This window comes from Notechis scutatus, chromosome 13, assembly GCF_049901735.1.
Source record: "Notechis scutatus isolate UNSWTSFEM ecotype Mainland chromosome 13, rNotScu1.2, whole genome shotgun sequence".
NCBI lineage: Eukaryota > Metazoa > Chordata > Lepidosauria > Squamata > Elapidae > Notechis > Notechis scutatus.
This window is the reverse complement of record NC_142021.1, coordinates 112,440-131,355: the sequence shown is the minus strand read 5'-3', so window position 1 is coordinate 131,355 and position 18,916 is coordinate 112,440. Positions and strand designations below refer to the sequence as shown.

Below are 18,916 nucleotides of genomic sequence, written 5' to 3'. Positions count from 1 at the left end.
GGCGCCCGCCTGCCTGCCTGCTGCCTGCCTGCCTGAGCGGATGTGGCGGCGGGCGTTGCGCGCGGGGCCTCCGCGGCGGGCCCGATCCCAGGCGGCCGGGCGCTGCTGCTGGAGCTGCGGGGCCCCGCTGAGGGGGAGGGGGCGGCGGGCCCCGGCTTTTGCCCCTCGTGCCGCGCCTTGCAGCCGCCGGAGCCCCGCACGGACCTCTTCGGGGTGCTGGGCTGGTGAGGGCGCCCGGGGCGGGAGGAGCGGGCGGAGCGGGCGGCGGGCGGAGCGGCTCCCGTTGACGCTCCTTCCTCCCCGCAGCCCGCGCGGCTTCTCCCTGGACTTGGCCCGGCTCCGGCAGCGCTTCCTGGCGCTGCAGCGCTCGCTGCACCCGGACCGCTTCAGCCGCCGAGCGCAGGTGGGAGCCGGTCGAAGGAGCCCCGCTGGGGCTGGGCTGGGAGGGCCCGAGGCCCTTGACCCCGCGACGGGGCGGGCGCCGTGACCACCCCTCCGTGCCTTGCAGGCCGAGCGCGGCTTCTCGGAGCAGCACGCCGCCCTGGTCAACCTGGCTTACGGCACCCTCCGCAGCCCGCTCAGCCGCGGCCTCTACCTGGTAAGGCGGCGGGACGGGGCGGCGAGAACGGGGGCGGCGGGGTCCATCCTGAACCGCGGCCTCTGCTCCCTGCCAGCTGGAGCTGCGCGGAGTCGAGTTGGCGGCGGGCAGCGATGCGGAGGCCGAGCCCGACTTCCTCGCCGAGGTCCTGGAGCTGAACGAGCAGCTGGCGGCCGCGGATTCCGAAGCGAACCTGCCTGGGCTGGAGCGCCTTCTGGCAGGTCGGTGGGAGCCTCTGCGGCCTCGGGTGGCGGGAGAGGAGGGGAGGCTCCTCTGAGCTTTCCTGCGAGGGGCCCGAAGGCTGCGGGGTTTCCTCCTCCTCCTCTTCTCTCTTCCAGCAAAGCAAGAAGCTCTGGTGCAGGAGGTGAGCAGGGCCTTCGAGCAAGGTAGGAGGAGACCAGGTGGGCGGGAGCGTTGGTTGGTCTGGCTGCAGGCAGGCAGGGGGCAGGCAGCTCAATCCCACTCTTGGCCCTCCACACAGCCACGCAGGTTCCTTAGCAACAGCTATTTATCCTGCTTTCCTTCCTCGAGTTTTTCCCTAACTTCCCAGCGTAGTAGTACACTGGGCCTGGGGATTTTGGCATCTGTGCTAACTTTTTAAAGCTTGTTCTGGTCTTGTAATTTCAGATGACCTTCACAAGGCCAAAAGACTCTTGTGCAAAATGAAATACTTTGCGAACCTAGAGGAGAAGGTGAAGGAAAAGAAAGCCCCTTCTTGATCCCTCACCCTGTTTAGGGCAATCTGTGATGCAGTTTGGCTTGTCACTTCCTTGACACCAAGGAGCCATTTGGAGACTGAGGGGGGCGGGCAGGTTCTCTGCTTGTGGGCCAGAAAGAGAAACGGCCTGTGAGGGAGACCACAAATCAAAATAAAGGCGCTCTGGGGATCCATTTCAGTTTGTGTGTATGAAAGGGGCTTGGCCAAGATGGCACCTACTTGCATCTCTCTTGGTGGAAGCAGGCCGACCATGCTTGGAGAGCCCTTACTGCTCTGCAGGATGGTAGGCATGAGGGCAGGGAAGGGGGCCTTTTTGTCCTACCCTTAGCCCTGCAGCCGGGAGTCTAGGGCATGCTAGGGTGGATTCACAGAGGTTGCCAGGACTAAAGGGGCATGTGGCCACTTGCCCAAAACTGTTCAGGAAAGTTTCTCGTAGTCACATGTGCCCTGATTGCCATTTGAGTGACCAAGCCCTGGAGCCACACCAGGGCTGAAGACTGGCTTTGCTCAAGGACTACCAACAAGATGTGGGGTCCCCTCCTACTGGCAGTGGGGTTCTCACAACTCTGATAATTTTTCCATGTTGTGCATATTTATAAGCCTCTATTTCCTTCACATTTCCTAATTAAAATGCTGTGAGTTTTCATTCTGCCCAGAGTACTCAAGATCTTGCCATATTATAATATGTATGGCATCCTAACATGTATTCTCCAGTGTGAGCCTTTCCCTCTTGATTTTCTCTCCCAACTGTTCCTGTTTCTAGCATGCCCCTACTGTGTGCAACAAGCTTGATCGGTGAATGGTGTTTTGGAGGCCAGCTGCCATGTCGACCCTGCCAACTTCACTCTCAGCAGCTCTTCCTGCATTCATCCCCTTGATGGCATGGCTCAGCTCTGTTCTAAATGTGAAGACAGGAGCCAGATGAGAAGCAGTCCTTTATTGAACAGGCCCTGCTCTCTAGAGGGGTGGGGGGGGGGGGTGGATAAGCTCGATGCACAGACTCCCCTGCCTTCCACCAGGGTCTGCTGGGTAGTTGGTGGGCTCCGAAGGGTGCAGCCCCTCTGGACCAGCTCCCAGAGAGCCTCTTGGGGTGGCGTCTTCATTGCCCAAATCCAAACCAGCTCTTAGACCTCTAGGCAAAGCTGCTCTCTCTCCTGTGATTCTTCGTCCAGCTCTTTGGCTCTCCTGAAGTTGAGCTTGTGAAATTCTCTCTTAATTTCTAGAAAGGTTTTGTTGCTTGTCTCAGGAATAACACAGAAAACGAAAGTGGCCACTGCGCTGCATTCTAGCAAAAACACAATGAAGCAGTACTGCTTCAGGCCTTTCTGAAAAAAACAAAAAGGTAAAATGTGAATGACCAGGAAAAGCTGCAATGACTCCCATACCCATACCCTCAGGGCAAGTTGGACTAGTGTCAACTGTAGTCTTTGGCTATAGCCAACCAAGCTTCCTGTCCTGGTCCAAACATCACCTCAAGCTGTATGGAGGGGGGAATGTCATTGAAGGCACACCAGGAAGCAGCAGGCATTCCTATTTCTGCAGTTGTATTTCACAAATTATGTTTTCATTAACCTGCTTGTCAAAGTTCCATACTGAAATTAAGAACGGCTTCTAACCGAGCAGAAGGGAGACTTAGCTGTCCCACAACCAAAACCTTTCTGGTCAGAGATGCCCACCAATGGCATGATTTCTACCATAGCCTTTTTTGAGCCTCTTTCAGCTGCCACCTTACTATGCTTCCTTGCGCTTCGCTGCTATGCAGTGACAGACTGTCGTGAACTGGGGGAAGGGAAGGGAAGAATGCTTGGGGAAATGAAAGCATTGCCTCAAGGTCACCCAGCTGGAAGGAGGAGAGGTCCACTTCCCAAACTATGCTTGGACTGACTGTTACGAAAACATCTTGTCTGAACCAGATTGTTTGCACTGGGGTGGGCAATGAGAGACAGTTAAAGGAGAGAAAAGTAGGGATTTTGGCACGAAATTTTCAGTTCTGGCTTTGCACTACTGCAATAAACTTGATCTTTAATAACATATATCCCTTTCCCAACAAATGGAGCAAGGGTCATTTTTATTTAGAGGTTTAAGTTGTGGCAGGTCTGAGACTTTCCTTGAAAGAGATGAGGGCCAAAGCAGATTCTTTTTCTCAGGTGTCAAGCTTCAATTCACTTCATGCCTGACTTTGGAGAGGAAATGTTTGTAGGCTGAATAATATTTAAACTTGGACCACCACTTGATCAAAAATCTAAACATCTCCACAAAGTATAGAGTCATAGAATCATAGGGCTGGAAGGAACTTTGGAGGTCTTTAGTCCAACCTGCCCTCGTGTGTCATTTCTGTATACCTTCAGAGGAAATGACAAGTCCAATCAGTCAATCCCTTGTGTCCCTTGGAAGCTAAGTCAACCACAAGTGATCAAAATAATTCAAAGCACAAGGCTGGAACCAGAGTTTCATGAAACTACCAACGTACCACAATAAAGGGGAAGAGCATGCCAACAGCGAAGAAGCTCAGCCAGCTCACTGATCCTGCAATGGTGTAAGCAGCAGGGCGTGAGGACTGCATGAACAACTCGGTCGTCAAAATGTTTGTCACGCCACCTGAAGGAAGGGGCCCTTGTTAGACAGAGGGAGTAGACATTGCAAAGGACGTAGGCCAGTTCAACCTTCTGTCAGGCATGGTGGGACATAAAGCAGAAAGCTAACAGATTATGAGTTTGTCTGTTGGGGGAAGTTGGCTTCAGGTCTATGCAGAAAGATGGATGAAGCTCATGTTTTATTCCAAAGCAGAGTAAAGAATTTCAGTAGCTGCCATCTTGGGCTCCTTGTCAGAAAATTTTTTGAATGGAGGTGTATGAAGACACCTTGTGTAAATCTATCTGTCCAGCGAGCACCTTGGAAAGTCATTCCCTACCCACCTCTTAACCGCTTAGGCAAGCATGCAAAGCAAATATTATAGTCAGAGCGGCATAAATGAATGTATGCAGTACCTCCAGGTCTTAGTTGGTGATTCTAAGGTTATATAAGAGAGACGTGTTATCCAGGCTGGAAAAAAAAAACCAAGCAAGAAGAGCTCCTGGTTTGGTCTCCCCCAAGTTAGGCCTCCTCAGCCTCTACAGGGCCCTGCAGCCTTGCATGTGTGAATTTCACTGTAATCATAAAAGAACAATACCTGGTCCAAGGCCAAAGCTCAAGATGAAGGCAAATATGCAAGCCATGCTCAGGTATGGTGCCCATGCATAAACCTGAGGAGAAAGCATAGGACAACAGGTTATATATTTCCTAACTAGTGGGAAAAGTCTGTGAGCCAAGGGGGGTGTGTGTGTGGCATGGCTGGTACTATGCAGGTGGTAGGTAATGGTCAGCATTTACAGCCACTGCTGCAAAAAGTCCTGCAGGTGGGTGCAGTGAGCCAATGGGTATGCTCACCCCCTGAGCTGGAAATGGGGAGGTTCCCCAATTACCTGGAAGGTCAGGGAGATGGTCAGGATGATGCACCAAAGCATCATAAGGCAGTAGCCTCCCAAGATCAAAGCTCTCCTCCCCAATGATTCAACTAGCGAGCCCTGCAGGAGGAGGAGAGTAAAGCCACTTGTTCACTCAGTGAGCAAACAATCCCTTTGTGGCCACACAGAAACCCTGAATTCTACTACTTACACAGATGAGGGCAGTGAGGCATTCACACATCCCTGTACCTAAAGTTACATAGGGGATCTTCTCGGGGGGAATCCCTGTCTCTGCAAAGACGTAACTGGAATAAAAGTAAATCTGAGAGAAAGTACAAAAAACTCAATGAGGAAAGACATTTCGCTTGCCAACAGGGTCGCCAGCAGGGAACAGCTCTGTCCCGCGTCCACAGAAACAGTTTTGGATTGCAGCTCGCCACAAAGACCAAAGACTAAACTGCACGGCCACAGCTCTGCCTTTGAACTGCTGCCAGTGCTCAGGAAGGGATCCAACTCCCACAGCTGCTACGTGTCCCCTGTTATCTCGGCCAGAGGTGCTTGGAGAGCAGCAGCTGCTGCATGGAAGAGCTGAGCACCCATTCCCATCCTGTTTTTGGTTCCAAGCTGTGGGGGAATCTGGCTGCGGCAGGAGCTGGGCGGTGGCTCCTGCCAAAGGGTGCCCTGGCACTCACTGCGTTGATCCCACTGAGCTGCTGGCCCATGGTCAGACAGATGACTGCAATCAGCTGCCAGCGGATGCTACGGTCAGCAAAGAGCTCCCAGGGCTTTTTTGCCTTCTCCCCTCCGAGGGCAAAGTTCTCTCTCTGGATGTCCTCCAGCTCCTTCTGGTAGTGCAGAGGACCGTGGAAGCGCTTCAGTGCTGGGAGAAAAACAGGGTTCAGCCTCGGGATGGAGATCCAGGCCCACCTGAGGCCACTTGGCAGGTCTAGCAGGAGGTGAAGTGTCTGGAACCTCTGACTGAGGTTCACCTCCCATGGCTGTCGCTCTCCTTCCCTGGGTGTGGCTCTACTGAAGTGATGGGGACTGACTTGCTCAGAGCTCCTCCACCCCTAGTTTGTCCTGTAGACATGGGCGAGATTTGGGAGCATTTCTTTCTGGCTAAGGAGCTGCTGGCTTGGAGCTGCTCCCCGACCTGAAAGGATGTGCCCAGTTCCATCTTGGAAGTTTGGGAGGCATGGCTGCCAAAGGCCACAGCCCACTCTACCTTTGATGCCCTTGGCCTCGTCCCCTCGGTCTAGTAATGTGAAACGGGGACTCTCTGGAAAGCAGGGAAGGCTCAGGAGTTGGATTATGGCAGGCAGGCCACAGCTCGAGAGGAGGAAGGGCCAGTGTTCCTCTCCCCCCAGCAGCTCCCTGTGGGAAGCAGCACAAAGGCAGCTCTTCAGGACCCGAGGCAGCCAGCGGTTCCCTACACTGGGGCCCCAGTGACCCAGAGTTTGACACTCACCTTAGACCCATCACTTGCCCGGTCAAAATCCCTCCTGTCAGGAAGATGGAACTGCCCATCACCATGGCCCCTCGAAGGTGTCTGGGGGCAGCTTCACCTATATAGAGAGGCTGCACACAGAGTCCAATGCCTGAAAAAAGAAGAGGGTCTCAGGAGCAGTTTTCCCCCATCCATTTCCGAAAGGACCTGTAGCGGAGAGGCTGCCACTGACGGAAGGAAAGCACCACTGTCCTCAATGAACTGCACACCTGGTACAGGTTGGTCTTTCACATGAAGCACCCAATTCATTAATTATGGGTGGATCTTGGATGCAGTTTTCTGGAGACAAAATCCAATGCTTTACCTGTATTCATTCCGATCAGAAACCTCCCAACGATCAGCAGTTCGAAGAGCCCCGTTGGGAAGCTGGCCCCCATCAGGGCAGCAGCAAAGAGGGCAAGGAGGTTATTCACCAGCAGAGTTCCTTTCCTGCCAAAGGAGAAGGGAGTCAGAAGAGCTGAGTCACAGAAGGGAACCCAGGAGACCCCGGAACAGGCTGTGAGAAGGTCAGACAGCAGAAAAAGCAGCCGGCGACTCGGGGTTTTCAAATAGAGAATGTTTCCTCCCTGCATGGGCTGGTGCATGGCTGCCACTTGGTCAGGCTCACCACCCCTCCAGCCACAGCATGGAACCCATCCCTGCAATGACTCTTCCCTCCTCTGATGGGGCAGTTCCCAGGGAATGTCAAGTCAGGCCAGGCCCTCGCTCTTTGGCAAAGACAAAGGACAGTCCAGGGCCTGTCCACTTCCCTCAACTCTTTAGAGGAGGAGGAATTGCCCAAGAGCAAAGGTAGCACGCCTCTAGGAATGATTATGCTCACCTGCCCAGCCAGCCAGCCATGATGCCCCCAAGGTGAGCCCCAAAGAACCCGCCTAGGGAAAAAATAGAAGCAATGGTGGACCAGAGAAGAGTCAGTGTGCTGGAACTCAGCTTGGTCTGGTAACGGCTCTGCCAGGTATCATTGAGGAACTTGTGGATGTGCTGAAAACCCAAAAGGAGAATAATGTGGGTGCTTCCTACTTCCCATCGCCAGTATTGGGATAAGGCTGCCTGGGACACACATACCCTCAGTCAAGCAGAGGAGCACAACACTTTTGTCAGAAACGAGGCTAAATGAGTTGCTAGGAATCCACCTCTTCCCTTTCTTCTCCATCTTGGAGACCTAACTTCTGACATGCCCCACGTGCTGGCTGGGGAATTCTGGGAGTTGGAATCTCCACATTCTATAATGGCCAAGGTTGAGAAGCACTAAGCTAGAGATTCAGGGAAACACGTTCAGGGAACAGCTGCCATCCAAGGATCTAGCATGCCTTGCGCCCAGTGGCTAGACAATGGCCATGGACTCCTTCCACTTCCTCCAGAGGTCCTGGCTGCAGAGGTCCTCTTTCTGAGGAGACTCCTCACTCCTCTTCCTACATTCCCTGGGCTTGCTAGGTGCATCTCACAGAAGGAGCCCCGGGGCAGCCTCTGGATTTCAGGGCCGGTTTTGTTAATTATCTGTTTATTAGCCACCTGTCTGAAAACACATAGGGTCTCCTGCTTGAGCAGGGGTCCCATCCAGCTGTATTGGGATTGATCTCCTGAACTGCAGCTCAGCCTGTCAGTCTCCATCTCAGTGTGACCTATGCATACGCATGTGTTTAGCACATGCTGTTGTCCCTCCACGGTTACTTTTGTTTTTAATTGTCCTAGGAAGCATGAAACACTGCATTAAATCAATCTTGCACAGTTTAATTCGTGAGGGAATCATCTGAGACAGGAAGAGTCAGCTGCCTTGGCACCAGACCTCTTTGGCCTTGTTGCTCTGATCTTTACTCCAGAGAGGCTTCTCAAGTAGTGCTGGGGCTGGGGGAGGAGGAGGTGTTACTCTGGGACAGGATGGGATCCCACGGCTTGGCATTTCTCCCCAAAATGGTTAGATGAACCAGAATGGGGGACCATAGCAGAAGGGGGGGTCAGTTACCCCGATAGTGATGCCCACACAGTATTCCTGACAATGTGGCAGATATTTGCACCCATGTCTCCTGCATCTTATGTGGGTCCTGGCAGCCATTCCACACCTCCTGCCTTCATCATCAGGCAATGGACCTTGGGCATTTTCAGCCCAGCTGGACATGGAGCCTTTTTCACATAAATCATGGGCTATGAGAAGTCTATGCTGGTTCATGCACCCTTTCACCCTGCTTCCTCTGAGTTGGGTAAGTGTGAAGAGAAGAATCTATAGCAGAGCAGCCACAAACAGCCCTTCAAGATGCTTTGGAGGCCTTACCTGAGTGGGGGCACTGATAAGAGAAACATTGTATCCGTACTGAAAGGTCCCTCCAATGCCAGCTGCACACACGGTGCCAAGGAGGGTCCAGGTTGGGAGCTATAGAAAGAGGAAGTCCCAAATGCCATGGTCAAGGAGGGCTGACAACCATGAGCACCCCACTCTGGCTCAAACAAAAGTTGTTTGGGTTTGGCAGAGCATGAGATCGCCAGACCTGTTGGGAGCCGTGGGATGGATAACTGGTTTTTTAAATCTGAGCTATTGTTTCCCCCAGCCTAGGAAAACGCATCAGAAGAAAATCACAGCCTGTGGCTGGACCATCAGTAACAGCCACAGGTCTGAACTAATAAGTAGAAAGCCAATAAGAAAGTAACTGTCTATATACATTATTAAATGCTAAACAACAAATAAGTCAAAACAGAAACAAGCAAACAGAGCAAATAATAGTGGAAGAAGATCATGCTGTTATTTCTTCTCCCACTCTCTGTGGTCTGTCTTTCCCTATTCGGCAGCAACCTTGCCTTTTCATATGTGTGGGAAGCTCCTTTGGCCACTGGGGGATTTATCAGATGGCAGGCAGAGCAGGTGGTGGAGGCAACCTCCTTTTTACCAACAGCTAGAATATTTTTCAAAGGATAAAAGCCCAGCTGAAAAGGTGGCAGTTAGAGATATTCCCCCTTAGAAAATCCCAAAGCTTCAGCTGTTCCCAAAAAACACAGAGGAACTCATTGTGACACCTTTTCCTCCTGGCTAATCCATGGAAAGTGATACAGAAGGAACCCCAGAGAGAATTTGCAGAAGCCAAAACAGAAGGTGAGGCCTGCTTCATCATTGCTCTGATAACCAGCAAGCCTTCTATGCACCCCCTGCCCCCCAGCATTTCAAGCAACCATCTCCCCAAGAGCAGACAACAATCCCATGACACCTGCTTGTAATAATGCAGATGGATTGTCTAAAGTCACTCCCCAATCTTCTTTCCGGCATCCGTTTTTCTTAATGCAGAGACAATACTTACTCTGCCCCAAAGACCATAAGTACTATTCCTATCCACCTGGAGGCGCATCTGTTTTTTCTGGCAGGGGGCTGGTAAAAGCAACTGAAGAAATACACGACTGAGCTGAGAGAGAAAAAAAGAAAAGAGGTCACCAAGGACATCATTCAGGGCTGTAACAGTTCCTTATAAGAAAATGGGGCTGGGGCATTTCCCTTACAAGACAGCAAGTCAGAGAAGGTTACGCGGGGGAGAAAGGAAGAAATATTCCCAGGATGGAAAAACGGCATACACTGGCTATTCTTCCCTTCTTCAGACTGGAAAACCCATGGGGGACACCCAGGGGAACAAGACCAAGAGAGATCCCCGGATAAAGGGAAGCATTTCTTCGCAGAGCACATGGTTACGCTGGGCTAACGTATCTTTTCTTTCTGTACACTGAGAGTATTTGCACCAAGACGAATTCCTTGTGTGTCCAATCACACTTGGCCAATAAAGAATTCAATTCAATTCAATATTCTATTCAAGTCTAGTCTATATTCTAGTAGTCTATATTCTATTCTATTCTAACGCTGGTGCAAAGTGGGATGGCATGTATCTAGGTCTCAAAGAGAAGCTCAGCGCTTAGACTGTCGGTGCGCATCCAGTGATGAAGGTGCTAGAAATCGGGAGACCCATCTCATCTTAGCCGTGAAAGACGGCTGGGTGATGTTGGGACAGTCCCTCTCTCTCTCAGCCCCACCCCACCCCACAGGGTTGTTGTGGTGGGGAAATGAGAAGCATTAGGTATATTCACTGCCTTGAGTTACCTACAAAGTCATAAAGGCGAGGTAAAAAACAGATAAAGGGAGAGAGCGGGCAGCTTTGATCGAGTCCACCCCACCGCCCTCCTAAAAGCCCCCAGCCTCGGTTAGGACCTGGCTGCGGGTCGCCCGAAGCACCAATGCTGCGGCCGCAGGTCGGCGCCGGTGCCTGGGAACGGGGCTGGAAGCTCCCGGAGACCCGCAGCCAAAGGGGACGGAGCTCTCCCAGCGACAGAGCTCCTCGGGCCGCTCGGAAAGCAACTAAGCGCTGTCCCGCCGAAGAGCAGCGCGGGTCTCGCCGCCCCCCCTTCACCTGGCGCCCGGGACTCCTGCGGGCTCCGGACCAGCGGACCAACGGCTGCCGCTCCATGCTCAACCTCCGAGCGGCTCGGGCTGAACACTGCCAGCCAAGGGACCAGCGCGCTTTATACCGCACCCGCCCCCCACCCGCCACCTCCCGGCCCGCGCAGCGCCTACGACTCCCGGCAAGCCTCGCGCGCGCATCCGTCACCTGTCGGCGTCTGCGGCGCGGCTGGGTCACGTGCCCGTGCCCGAGCCCGCCTGGCGGCGGCGGCCCCACCCCTCACAAAACCAAAGCGGAGCGGCCAGCACCGCCATGGCCTCCGGGCCGCTGCCCAGTTCCTTCCCGCCGCCGCTGGCCCCGCGGCCCCGCGCCCGCCGCCTCGCCACCCTGGGGCCGGCCAGACCTCCGCTCGGCGTGCGGGGCTCGTCGGTCAGCCCGACCAGCGCCCCGCCGCGCGCCTGGAGGAAGCACCGGATGGAGGAAGAGCCGGAGGGGTGAGCAGGGCCGGGCCCCAGGCAGGCAGAAAGGCAGGCGGGGTGTCCGCCGCGGCGCCGGATGCCAGCCTCTTCGCTGTTATCTCCCCAGGTGCCCCCCGGGCAAGAAGGTGGCGGCGGCGGCGGGGTGGCTGTGCTGCGCAGGGGCGACTCCCGGCCCGCCGGAAGCGCCCTGCGAGGAAATGGAGCAGGTCGGGCCGGAGCAGCAATGCGAAGCTGCACGTCGGAGGCTGCAGGAGATCGAGGACAGGTGAGCCGCCCGCCCGCCCTCCCGCCGTAGAGGTCGCCCTCCACCCGCTTCCCTCTCACGGGGCTTCCTCCTTTCCCCGCCAGGATCACCGAGGAAGAGGAGGAGGAGGAGGAGGAGGACTTGCAGGTCGGCCCGAGGGCCACCTGCCCATCCTGGTCCTGTCCCACACGCTGCAAACCGGACTGAAGCAAGACTACGAAGGAAACTTGACCAAGAAAATCATTGAGTCCATGTACGTATAGCTTTGGCTCCAACAGGGAAAGGGGGGAATTGAATCCCAACTATCTTAGGAGCTGCCCCCTTGGGTGTGGGAGCACCCCTGCCCTAGAGGAAAGACCCGGAGCAGCCTGGGCAAGGGCTGTTCCCCAGAGATTGATTTTGACTGTAGTGCTTTCTCTCAGGAGCCGTCCATCAATGGAGCTGGTGCTTTGGAAGCCTCTCCCTGAATTTCTCCCTGAAAAAGGAGGTCTGGTTTCTATTAAGGGCTACAAGCCATTGGTCACAGAAAGACGCCTTGGAAAGCTAGCAGCCCTGGAAGCTGCCTTTCCCTCACAGACAGACAAATTCCTGACACAGTCTCAGCAAGCAGAAATGCCCTTGGCCCAGTTCGGGGCAGGTGGATCAAATGGGCCTGCAGAAGAAGAGATGGAGCTGTAGAAGAAGGGAACGAAGCAAGCTGCTTTATCTTTACTTTCTGGACAAGCAGAGATTGAAAGGTGCCGTTCTACAGGAATCCCCAGGAGCTTAGTTATAAATCTAGGATGTGGGGAAGGCACTTGGGGCTTCTGAAAATAAGCTGGCTGGTTCTTTGTGTGCACCTTGTCATCTTTTTACAGTGAGATGCCAAACCTTATGTCCCATCCTTTATGCCCACTAAACTGGAAGCCTTGTTTTCTTGGAGCACCAATCTAGAATTTGGGTTTTGGTTAAGAAATCTGATTGCTTGTGACAAATACAGCATTCATTTCTGCTTCAGCCTTTCAGTTTGAGCCCCTGTATTTCCCTTGTTCTAGCTATTGGCAACATATGTCTGTTCAGGCATGGGGATACAGATCCTTCTTCAACTCAAGATCAGTTGGTGGCACTGACTTGCAGGCTCTATTGCATGGAGTGATTTACATTGGCAAAAGGCCTGTGTCCTGTGGTTCCTCTCTTGAGAATCTCAGTGGGCACTAGTAGCACTGAGGGAAATAGATATGGTTGTGGCAACCTAGCTGAGCACAGCTGTTGGTAGATAATACGCCAGTTAAACATCAGACTGCCTAAGTTATCATATTATGCACTTTTTAGCTTCTTGTATGGTCAAGGAGCCAATTGGCAGCCTAGTGCTCTGAAATTCTTACAGCACCACTGTAAAATGAAGATTATTGCAGGAATTTTTATGTATAGGAAATAGTTTTTCTAGGAAAATCTCAAGCTTTACACACTGCCTACAAGAAAGCCAGGAAAGGCAACCTCAGTTAATTTTTTCCCCTGTGAAGGACAGTTGAAAGTAGCTTGTGCATTTTTAGTTCTATTTTCAATTTTCTGCAGATACTTTCTTGGTTCCAAAATGTATTAGCCTTCATAGCTAATAATCATTTTTAAACTTAACGTGGGGCAGATCTCAGCAAGTCTATTCTGATGTTTACAACTCAATTCTTTATATTGCTATTTCATGAAATTGCCTCTGCTTTTAAGTAACCTTTTCATTTAGCAAAAGCCTTTGTGCCTCTCTTCTGTTTGTTGAGTAGCAAGCCCATGTCACACTAAAAGCTTGTAATCTTAGAGGAGCCAGATAGCCCTTCTGTGTACTGAGATCAGAAACCAGCTCTCACAGGGAGAGCACAAGTGCTAAGCAATCACAGGGTGGGAATTGGCTTTGCCTACATCTTGTAAAACCAAGGAATCTATCTGCCTTTATCAGAGCTGTTCATGTTAATGTTGGTTAGATTTTGCTCTGGTGTAAGGAAAAAAGGACATCCGTTCCTTCAACTGCACATAAAGTAACATCCCCAATTGTTGGATTGGCCTTGAAATTACCCACCTCACTCATGGATAAAAAGATCTTTTTGAGTGTATCCAACCAACAGTGTAATTTTTTTGAGGGAAAGATGGGCACCCGTTTGTGGAACAAGAATTGCCTGAGAGATGGGAATTCTGGGAGTGTTTTTGTTGGATTGTTAATATAGAAACCAGCAACACTGCATTGTGGTCTGCCTGCCATTGGGCCAAATCACAATTTGTATGTCAATAAACACTTTTTTTTAAAAAAATGTAAATGCTGTACATTGCTAACAAATACTAAAGATTTGTCACTACCTTTTACTTTGCTGTAATCAATTCAGCTCTCAGTGGTTTACATAGTTGAAAGCTATTAAGATTACTTTTGAGGTTTCAAAATCCTTTTGACCTCTGTTGGATCTGTTTTGGGACTTTGTGAACTGCCAGGCTTTAGTCTTCTGTGTCAGGGAATGTACCAGGTGTCACATTCTTGTAAACATTCAAGATCAATCAACAACATATAACCATTGGTGATAGAGGTAGGTTGCTGTCAGGCTCTGGCTTACTGATTTGTTAGCTCGTAGCACAATACTAGTGGCAAAAAGCTCCTTCCAATGAACTGGAATGCTAAATTACTGTCAGATAATGATAGGCAACAAGTCCTTGTCTGATATATGTGGCAACTGAAGCAACTGAATTGCAAACAAGCAACACTAAGATTATTACATCACTCGGCCTGAACACCATCATGAGGAAGGGGCCTTGAAAAGGTAAGCTTGCCAGACACTTTCAGAAAGTTCTGAGGTAATTAAGCATTTTAGTCTTTAGCCAAGGAGTAGTTGTACACTGAGACCTTCTGTGGAAATCCCAAAATGATTTCGGCTAACCCTTCTCCATGCCTATAAAGAGAAAATGCCACACAGTCCCCCTTATGCAGGGATGGCAACTTTGCACTGTAGCCTTCTATTGCTCAGCTTGTGGAAGATTTAGCTGGGTGCTTCCTATGGTTCCCTGGTTCAAATGAGAACTTTTCTCCCTGCTTCTGCAATATTTGGTAGCTGCTGCGTCAACCCAGGTCTGTAGCTACCATTCCATCAGTGCAGAATTGAACCACTTCCACTTGTTAAGGACATTCAAGCATACAATTGGGCAGCAACCATCCAGAGAGACAACAGTATACAGTATCACTCATGAGCTAGTGGCAGGATGACAGACAGAAGAAAATGTGTTCTACACAGTTGCTACTTTTGAGTGATGGCTGCCCAAGGTTTAACCTTCCCTAAATTTTGCACACATCGTTGTTTAGATTGCCCTATTTCAAGTAATAGTTTATATGGCTAAGAATGCATGTGTATTTACCTATGGCTAGTTGAACTAGTTTGTCAAAGTAATATGAATGGCAGAGTTTGTGCAGAACCTTAAACGGACCAATACATTTCCCCTTCTTTCTGAATGATCTTCCACTGTTACCTCCCTCCCACTTTAGAACAAAGGAAGGAAAAAGATACGACTTGCTCTGCATTTTAATTACAGCAAGTTTAAATATGCTGCCAGAAAATAACTTTCAAAAAAAGCGGTACATGTATATTTACATAATATCTTGCCCCACCGCCTTTATTTACCCACTGAGGAGAAGCTACTGAGAGGGATTAGCAATTTCTCCCTAAGCAGGATCCCTTCTTTTTTTCCAACAAAGCTGACTTGAGTGGCGGTTTCATTTCTTGGAAGGGCTATGGAACACCTTGATGACATACAAAAAAAAGAAGCAATACTTAGGAATCTGATGAAACACTTTCAAGAGGAATCTTCTTCCAAAACACCTGTCCATCTGAGGGCTGTCCAAAAGCTATCACACACTGATCAGCTGAGGAAAGAGCTCCTTGGCAAAGGCCTCCTCCCAGCTGCAATCTGTGTCCACAGGAGAGGACAGGTCACTGAACGGGGAGGGTGAGCCTTCATAGCCCGAGTCACTGGCTGCATCCAGCAGTGAGGGAGGCCTCTGGTCTGAGGAGAGCAGATGGGAGAGGCCCAGGTCAGGCAAAAGGGTATCTGCAGGCTCCTCCTTCACAGAGACAGGGGCCTGCAGGGGAGGAGAAGCCACCACTTCCTCCAGGAGTGCACTGGTCTGGGTGGCTGCTTCCGATATGATCTCCAGGAAGAATGGCTTGGTGTATTCATGATCAAACCTGATCAGTTCATTAATGGCGTCTTGCTTGAGTGGTGCAGGCCCCAAGGAGGGGCTGGTGGAGGCAGGTAAGGGAACAGCTGCTTCTCCACACACTTCCTGCTGCAGCTTTTCAAAGAAGGTTGCCTGGGAGCTGCTGCAGTGCAGGAACATGTTTGGATCCAGACTGTCCAAAATGCCCAAGAGGAGATCAGACTGTAAGAGAACAGATACCCACCCCAATTTTGCTGGTTAGCACAGGTGATTCAGAGAATCCCCCTGACATTCGCTTCTAACTGGACACTGAACAGGAAGGTTAGCAGCTAATTTTACCCACCTCAGCATCTGAAGAAGCCAGGCTGTCTGTGCCCAGAGGGAGGCCACCTTCATCCTCTTCCTCTTCCTCTCCCCCACTGTGGAGGCAGAAGACTGCTGGGCCTGTCCCTGCTGCGGAGGAACACGTAGTCTAAGTGCTGCGGACTCAGAGGACCCGGTCTCTGCCCCCCCAGGGGCGATGCTTGCTGTCTCCTCCTGCGTTTCCACCTGCGGGGAAGGGTCCTTGGTGAGACGGGCGGAGGCAGGCGCCCTGGCGGGGCTCCTCGGCCTGCTGACCCTCACCTTCAGCGCGGGAAGTCCGAGACGGAGGCGCAGATCGTGGTTCTCGCGCGCCAAGCTGTGGGCGCGCTCCTGCAGCCGCCGGTTCTCGGCCACCAGTTTCTGGTTCTGCGAGAGAAAGAAAGAGAGCGAGCGCGCGTGGCGGTGAGAGAGCGCCAGCCGCCCGGCAGCCCTCCCCGCCCCGCCCGGCAGCCCTCCCGCCCCACCTCGGCCTCCAGTTCGACGGCCTGCCGCTCCAGCTCGCCCATGCGCGCCTTCTTGCGGTCGCGCGCGCTCTGCGCCGCCACGCGGTTCTTCAGCTTCCTGGAGGGGAGACAGAGAGGCGGTGAGAAGCGTTCGCGTGGCGCCACGCAGCGCCCGGTCCCCGGTCGCGGCCTCACCGGCGTAGGGCCTTCTCTTCTGGGCTGAGGTGCGCCAGGCGCTGCCGCTTACGGGGCGGCGGGGAAGGCGAGGGAGCCCCTGGAGCAGGAGCAGGAGCCGTCGATGCGGCCGGCAGCAGGAGGAGCCTCGGCGGCGCTGCAGGGCCCGGCAGCGGAGCCATCCCGCCGGCGGTGGCGGCCTCGGCCTCCTCCTCCTGCTGCTTCACGAACGACGATCCACCGAAATGAGCGGCTCCGTTGGTGCGTCGAACCGTCTGCGCTTGCGGTCTGCCGCGGCTCCCGGGCATATCTCACGCCGTGGCTCTCGTTGATTGGCTGCCTCCAGGAGACACCCCCCACGGGGGCGCTTGCCGATTGGCCTCTAGCAGGCAGGGGCGGGGCGCGACTGCGTGAGGGGAGTCTGACGCAAGCCTCTGGCCTTTGCCGAGCGCCACGCTGGCCGGCCGCACTCGCGCAGTCGCAGAACGACGCCGGCGAGGGAGAGCGGGGGCGGGTTTGCTGGTGCGAGCGAGCGTTTCCTTCCGCCCTCGGTTGCGTCGAGCAGGGCTCGGGCGGAACCCGCAGGAGCGGTTCCTTCGCGGAAGTGGCGGCCTCCGCACATCCTGACTGGGCGGGGTTCCCTGTAGCCAGCGATGCGACTGGGCTTAGTCCGGGGAATTCCAGCTCGTTACGCACCGGGGACTTTTCATAGCTCCCGATGTGTGACAAGGAGAACCCCAAATTAACCGCGTGAAGGAAAGTGCAGCGCGGTGAAGAGCGCAGCCGCTAAACTTCGGGGTGGCAAGTGCAGGCGGACTCCCCGCCCCGAGCTCTGCCAGCTGCCGTCATAGCAGGAGGTCTACCCGGATGTGGCCTCGTGCGGGCCGTGACTCGGGCTCAGCCCGCGGTCCGCACCCCCGGGGGACGCAAATGGCATGAGTCGGGGGCGCTTCGTCAGTCCTTGTTGCTGCAGTGGGTGGGCGCCGGGATCTTCGCGCGCTCCGACCCAGCAGAAGCCTCCGACGGACGAGCGAGAGAGGAAGGCAGGGGCCTTAGCGTCTGGCCCTCAGCCGTCGGATGTCGCTGCTGGGCTTTGGAAATGGGCGGCGGATCCTTGGAGCTTAGTGCCCGCTTCAAAAGCAGCGATCTCTCTCAATTCTAAGCCAGCGTTTTCAGACTATATTTTATTGAAAACGCCACCCGTGTTCCTATGAGCTCTGGTTTGCCTACTTGACTCGCCATTTATGGTGTTTCAAAGAAGGTTTAAAAAATTGCAAAATCTAAATGAACCGGGGAAATCTGCTTAGCCATCTTGCAGCCCCTGAGCAGAAGCCACTTTTCAGCCAATGCTGGTTGTCTGAAGCAGTTGAACACGGCTAATGGCACTTCTCCTCCCCTTCGCAGCCACCGCCCCCCCCCCCCGGCACTACCAGGCTTCTGTAGCCATGGGGCTCTGGAAGGCTACCCCCCTATCGATGTAATATTTCCTCCACGTATTTACAGCCCGCCCAATTTTAGTGGGGGGAGCGTACAGCTCCCCGAGGAAACAGGGCGGAACAAGAGGGCTACGGCGCCGTATCCGGCACGCAACCTGAGCGGCTTTCCGCCGGCAGGAGTCGCTTTTTAGCAACCAGCAGAGGGAGCAGATGACTCGGGCAGCGAACCGAATTGGTGTAAGACCACAAGCTGCCCGCAGGCCTTCCCTCCTCTCAACTTCCTTCGGGTTTGATGGCCAGCGCTCTTCTGGCGCCCGGGGAGTCTGCGGGTCCCGCGCTGGAAGGGAGCAGACTTCCGCCTCCGGGACCTTCGATGTCAGCAGGTCCGCACCGCAGCTTTCTGCCTGCTGGCCGGATAAGGGGTGCCGCGATGGCCCGTTCCGGGAGCCTGCAAGTTCCGCTGCTAAGAGCCGGGAACTGCAACGGGGGTCCGTCCCGCGCTTAAGTCGGCCGCTGGGCAAAGTGGTTCGGAAAGGCCGCCCGTCAGGGCAGCTCCATCCCCTTCTTGGCTCCCCTCTCCATTTTCTGATAATTCAGGTTTGCTTCACCCAAACCCCTTGAAGTGGCTCCCCTTGAATGTCCGCGGGGCAGTTGCGGAAGAAGGACGGGAATCTAAAATTCAAATTCAAACCTTTATTGTCAGAGCACAACATGTGTGCAAAGAGATTGGCTGAGCCTCCCTCCAACGCTGACGCTACAGCTCAGGACGGGGGTTGGGGACCCGAGCTCTTTGGCAGGAGGAGGCGGATACCCCAAAGCTGCCTTCCTACCCAGCTTTCTAGCCAGCTACTGGGCCACCGACTGCAAGGTGGGCTTCCACCGCCGGATCCCCCTCACTCTGGAGGACCCCTGCCGGGAGGCGCAACCCCACGTTCGTCGTTTTCGGGCCGGCCGAGGCTTCGGCTCCCCAGCCCCGCCCAGA

General features: G+C 53.6%; 4 protein-coding genes across 8 annotated transcripts; 2 read left to right on the top strand and 2 right to left on the bottom strand.

The window, feature by feature from the left end:
- The first annotated feature begins 2 nt into the window (after nt 1-2).
- On the top strand, nt 3-1,489 carry HSCB (HscB mitochondrial iron-sulfur cluster cochaperone). The gene is given in 7 exon segments (XM_026685527.2): nt 3-136; nt 139-224; nt 307-403; nt 509-598; nt 675-819; nt 937-984; nt 1,226-1,489. Coding segments are annotated over 7 exon segments (654 nt in total). The 5' UTR covers nt 3-40; the 3' UTR covers nt 1,318-1,489.
- A 413-nt stretch (nt 1,490-1,902) lies between these two features.
- LOC113423944 (solute carrier family 2, facilitated glucose transporter member 11-like) lies at nt 1,903-10,858 on the bottom strand. Of its 3 annotated transcripts, none has more exons than XM_087942485.1 (13): nt 10,841-10,858; nt 9,551-9,652; nt 8,536-8,634; nt 7,087-7,247; nt 6,571-6,695; nt 6,228-6,357; nt 5,985-6,133; nt 5,452-5,639; nt 4,971-5,081; nt 4,778-4,879; nt 4,486-4,558; nt 3,787-3,914; nt 1,903-2,641 (listed from the first exon to the last, which is right to left on the bottom strand). In XM_087942485.1, exons 2-13 carry the CDS (start codon nt 9,596-9,598, stop codon nt 2,441-2,443), a joined length of 1,515 nt encoding a protein of 504 aa, XP_087798611.1. In that variant the 5' UTR covers nt 9,599-9,652; nt 10,841-10,858; the 3' UTR covers nt 1,903-2,440. The 3 variants fall into 3 exon arrangements, with proteins under 3 accessions (XP_087798611.1, XP_026541304.1, XP_087798612.1); XM_026685519.2 differs by lacking the exon at nt 10,841-10,858 and adding an exon at nt 10,643-10,800; XM_087942486.1 differs by lacking the exon at nt 10,841-10,858 and adding an exon at nt 10,777-10,794.
- Nucleotides 10,859-10,875: 17 nt separating this feature from the next.
- CCDC117 (coiled-coil domain containing 117) lies at nt 10,876-13,679 on the top strand. Its single transcript, XM_026685526.2, is given in 5 exon segments — nt 10,876-11,127; nt 11,219-11,377; nt 11,461-11,489; nt 11,492-11,609; nt 11,779-13,679. Coding segments are annotated over 5 exon segments (744 nt in total). The 5' UTR covers nt 10,876-10,945; the 3' UTR covers nt 12,035-13,679.
- Nucleotides 13,680-14,865: 1,186 nt separating this feature from the next.
- XBP1 (X-box binding protein 1) lies at nt 14,866-16,780 on the bottom strand. Of its 3 annotated transcripts, none has more exons than XM_026685529.2 (5): nt 16,520-16,780; nt 16,346-16,442; nt 16,143-16,247; nt 15,862-16,067; nt 14,866-15,740 (listed from the first exon to the last, which is right to left on the bottom strand). In XM_026685529.2, exons 1-5 carry the CDS (start codon nt 16,678-16,680, stop codon nt 15,551-15,553), a joined length of 759 nt encoding a protein of 252 aa, XP_026541314.2. In that variant the 5' UTR covers nt 16,681-16,780; the 3' UTR covers nt 14,866-15,550. The 3 variants fall into 3 exon arrangements, with proteins under 3 accessions (XP_026541314.2, XP_087798614.1, XP_087798613.1); XM_087942488.1 differs by having other exon boundaries at nt 15,862-15,971; XM_087942487.1 differs by having other exon boundaries at nt 15,862-16,247.
- Between the last annotated feature and the right edge of the window lie 2,136 nt (nt 16,781-18,916).

Excerpts from the sequence above, each read along its gene's own strand:
- LOC113423944 (XM_026685519.2), bottom strand. The coding sequence starts at position 10,699 with ATGGAGCGGCAGCCGTTGGTCCGCTGGTCCGGAGCCCGCAGGAGTCCC. Across the intron at positions 6,134-6,227 it reads GGGCAAGTGATGGGTCTAAG|GGAGCTGCTGGGGGGAGAGG; the intron begins GTGAGTGTCAAA and ends TGCTTCCCACAG. Across the intron at positions 5,640-5,984 it reads CGAGGCCAAGGGCATCAAAG|CACTGAAGCGCTTCCACGGT; the intron begins GTAGAGTGGGCT and ends TTTTTCTCCCAG.
- XBP1 (XM_087942487.1), bottom strand. The coding sequence starts at position 16,680 with ATGGCTCCGCTGCCGGGCCCTGCAGCGCCGCCGAGGCTCCTCCTGCTG. Across the intron at positions 16,248-16,345 it reads CCGTCGAACTGGAGGCCGAG|AACCAGAAACTGGTGGCCGA; the intron begins GTGGGGCGGGAG and ends TTTCTCTCGCAG. Across the intron at positions 15,741-15,861 it reads TGGCTTCTTCAGATGCTGAG|TCTGATCTCCTCTTGGGCAT; the intron begins GTGGGTAAAATT and ends GTTCTCTTACAG.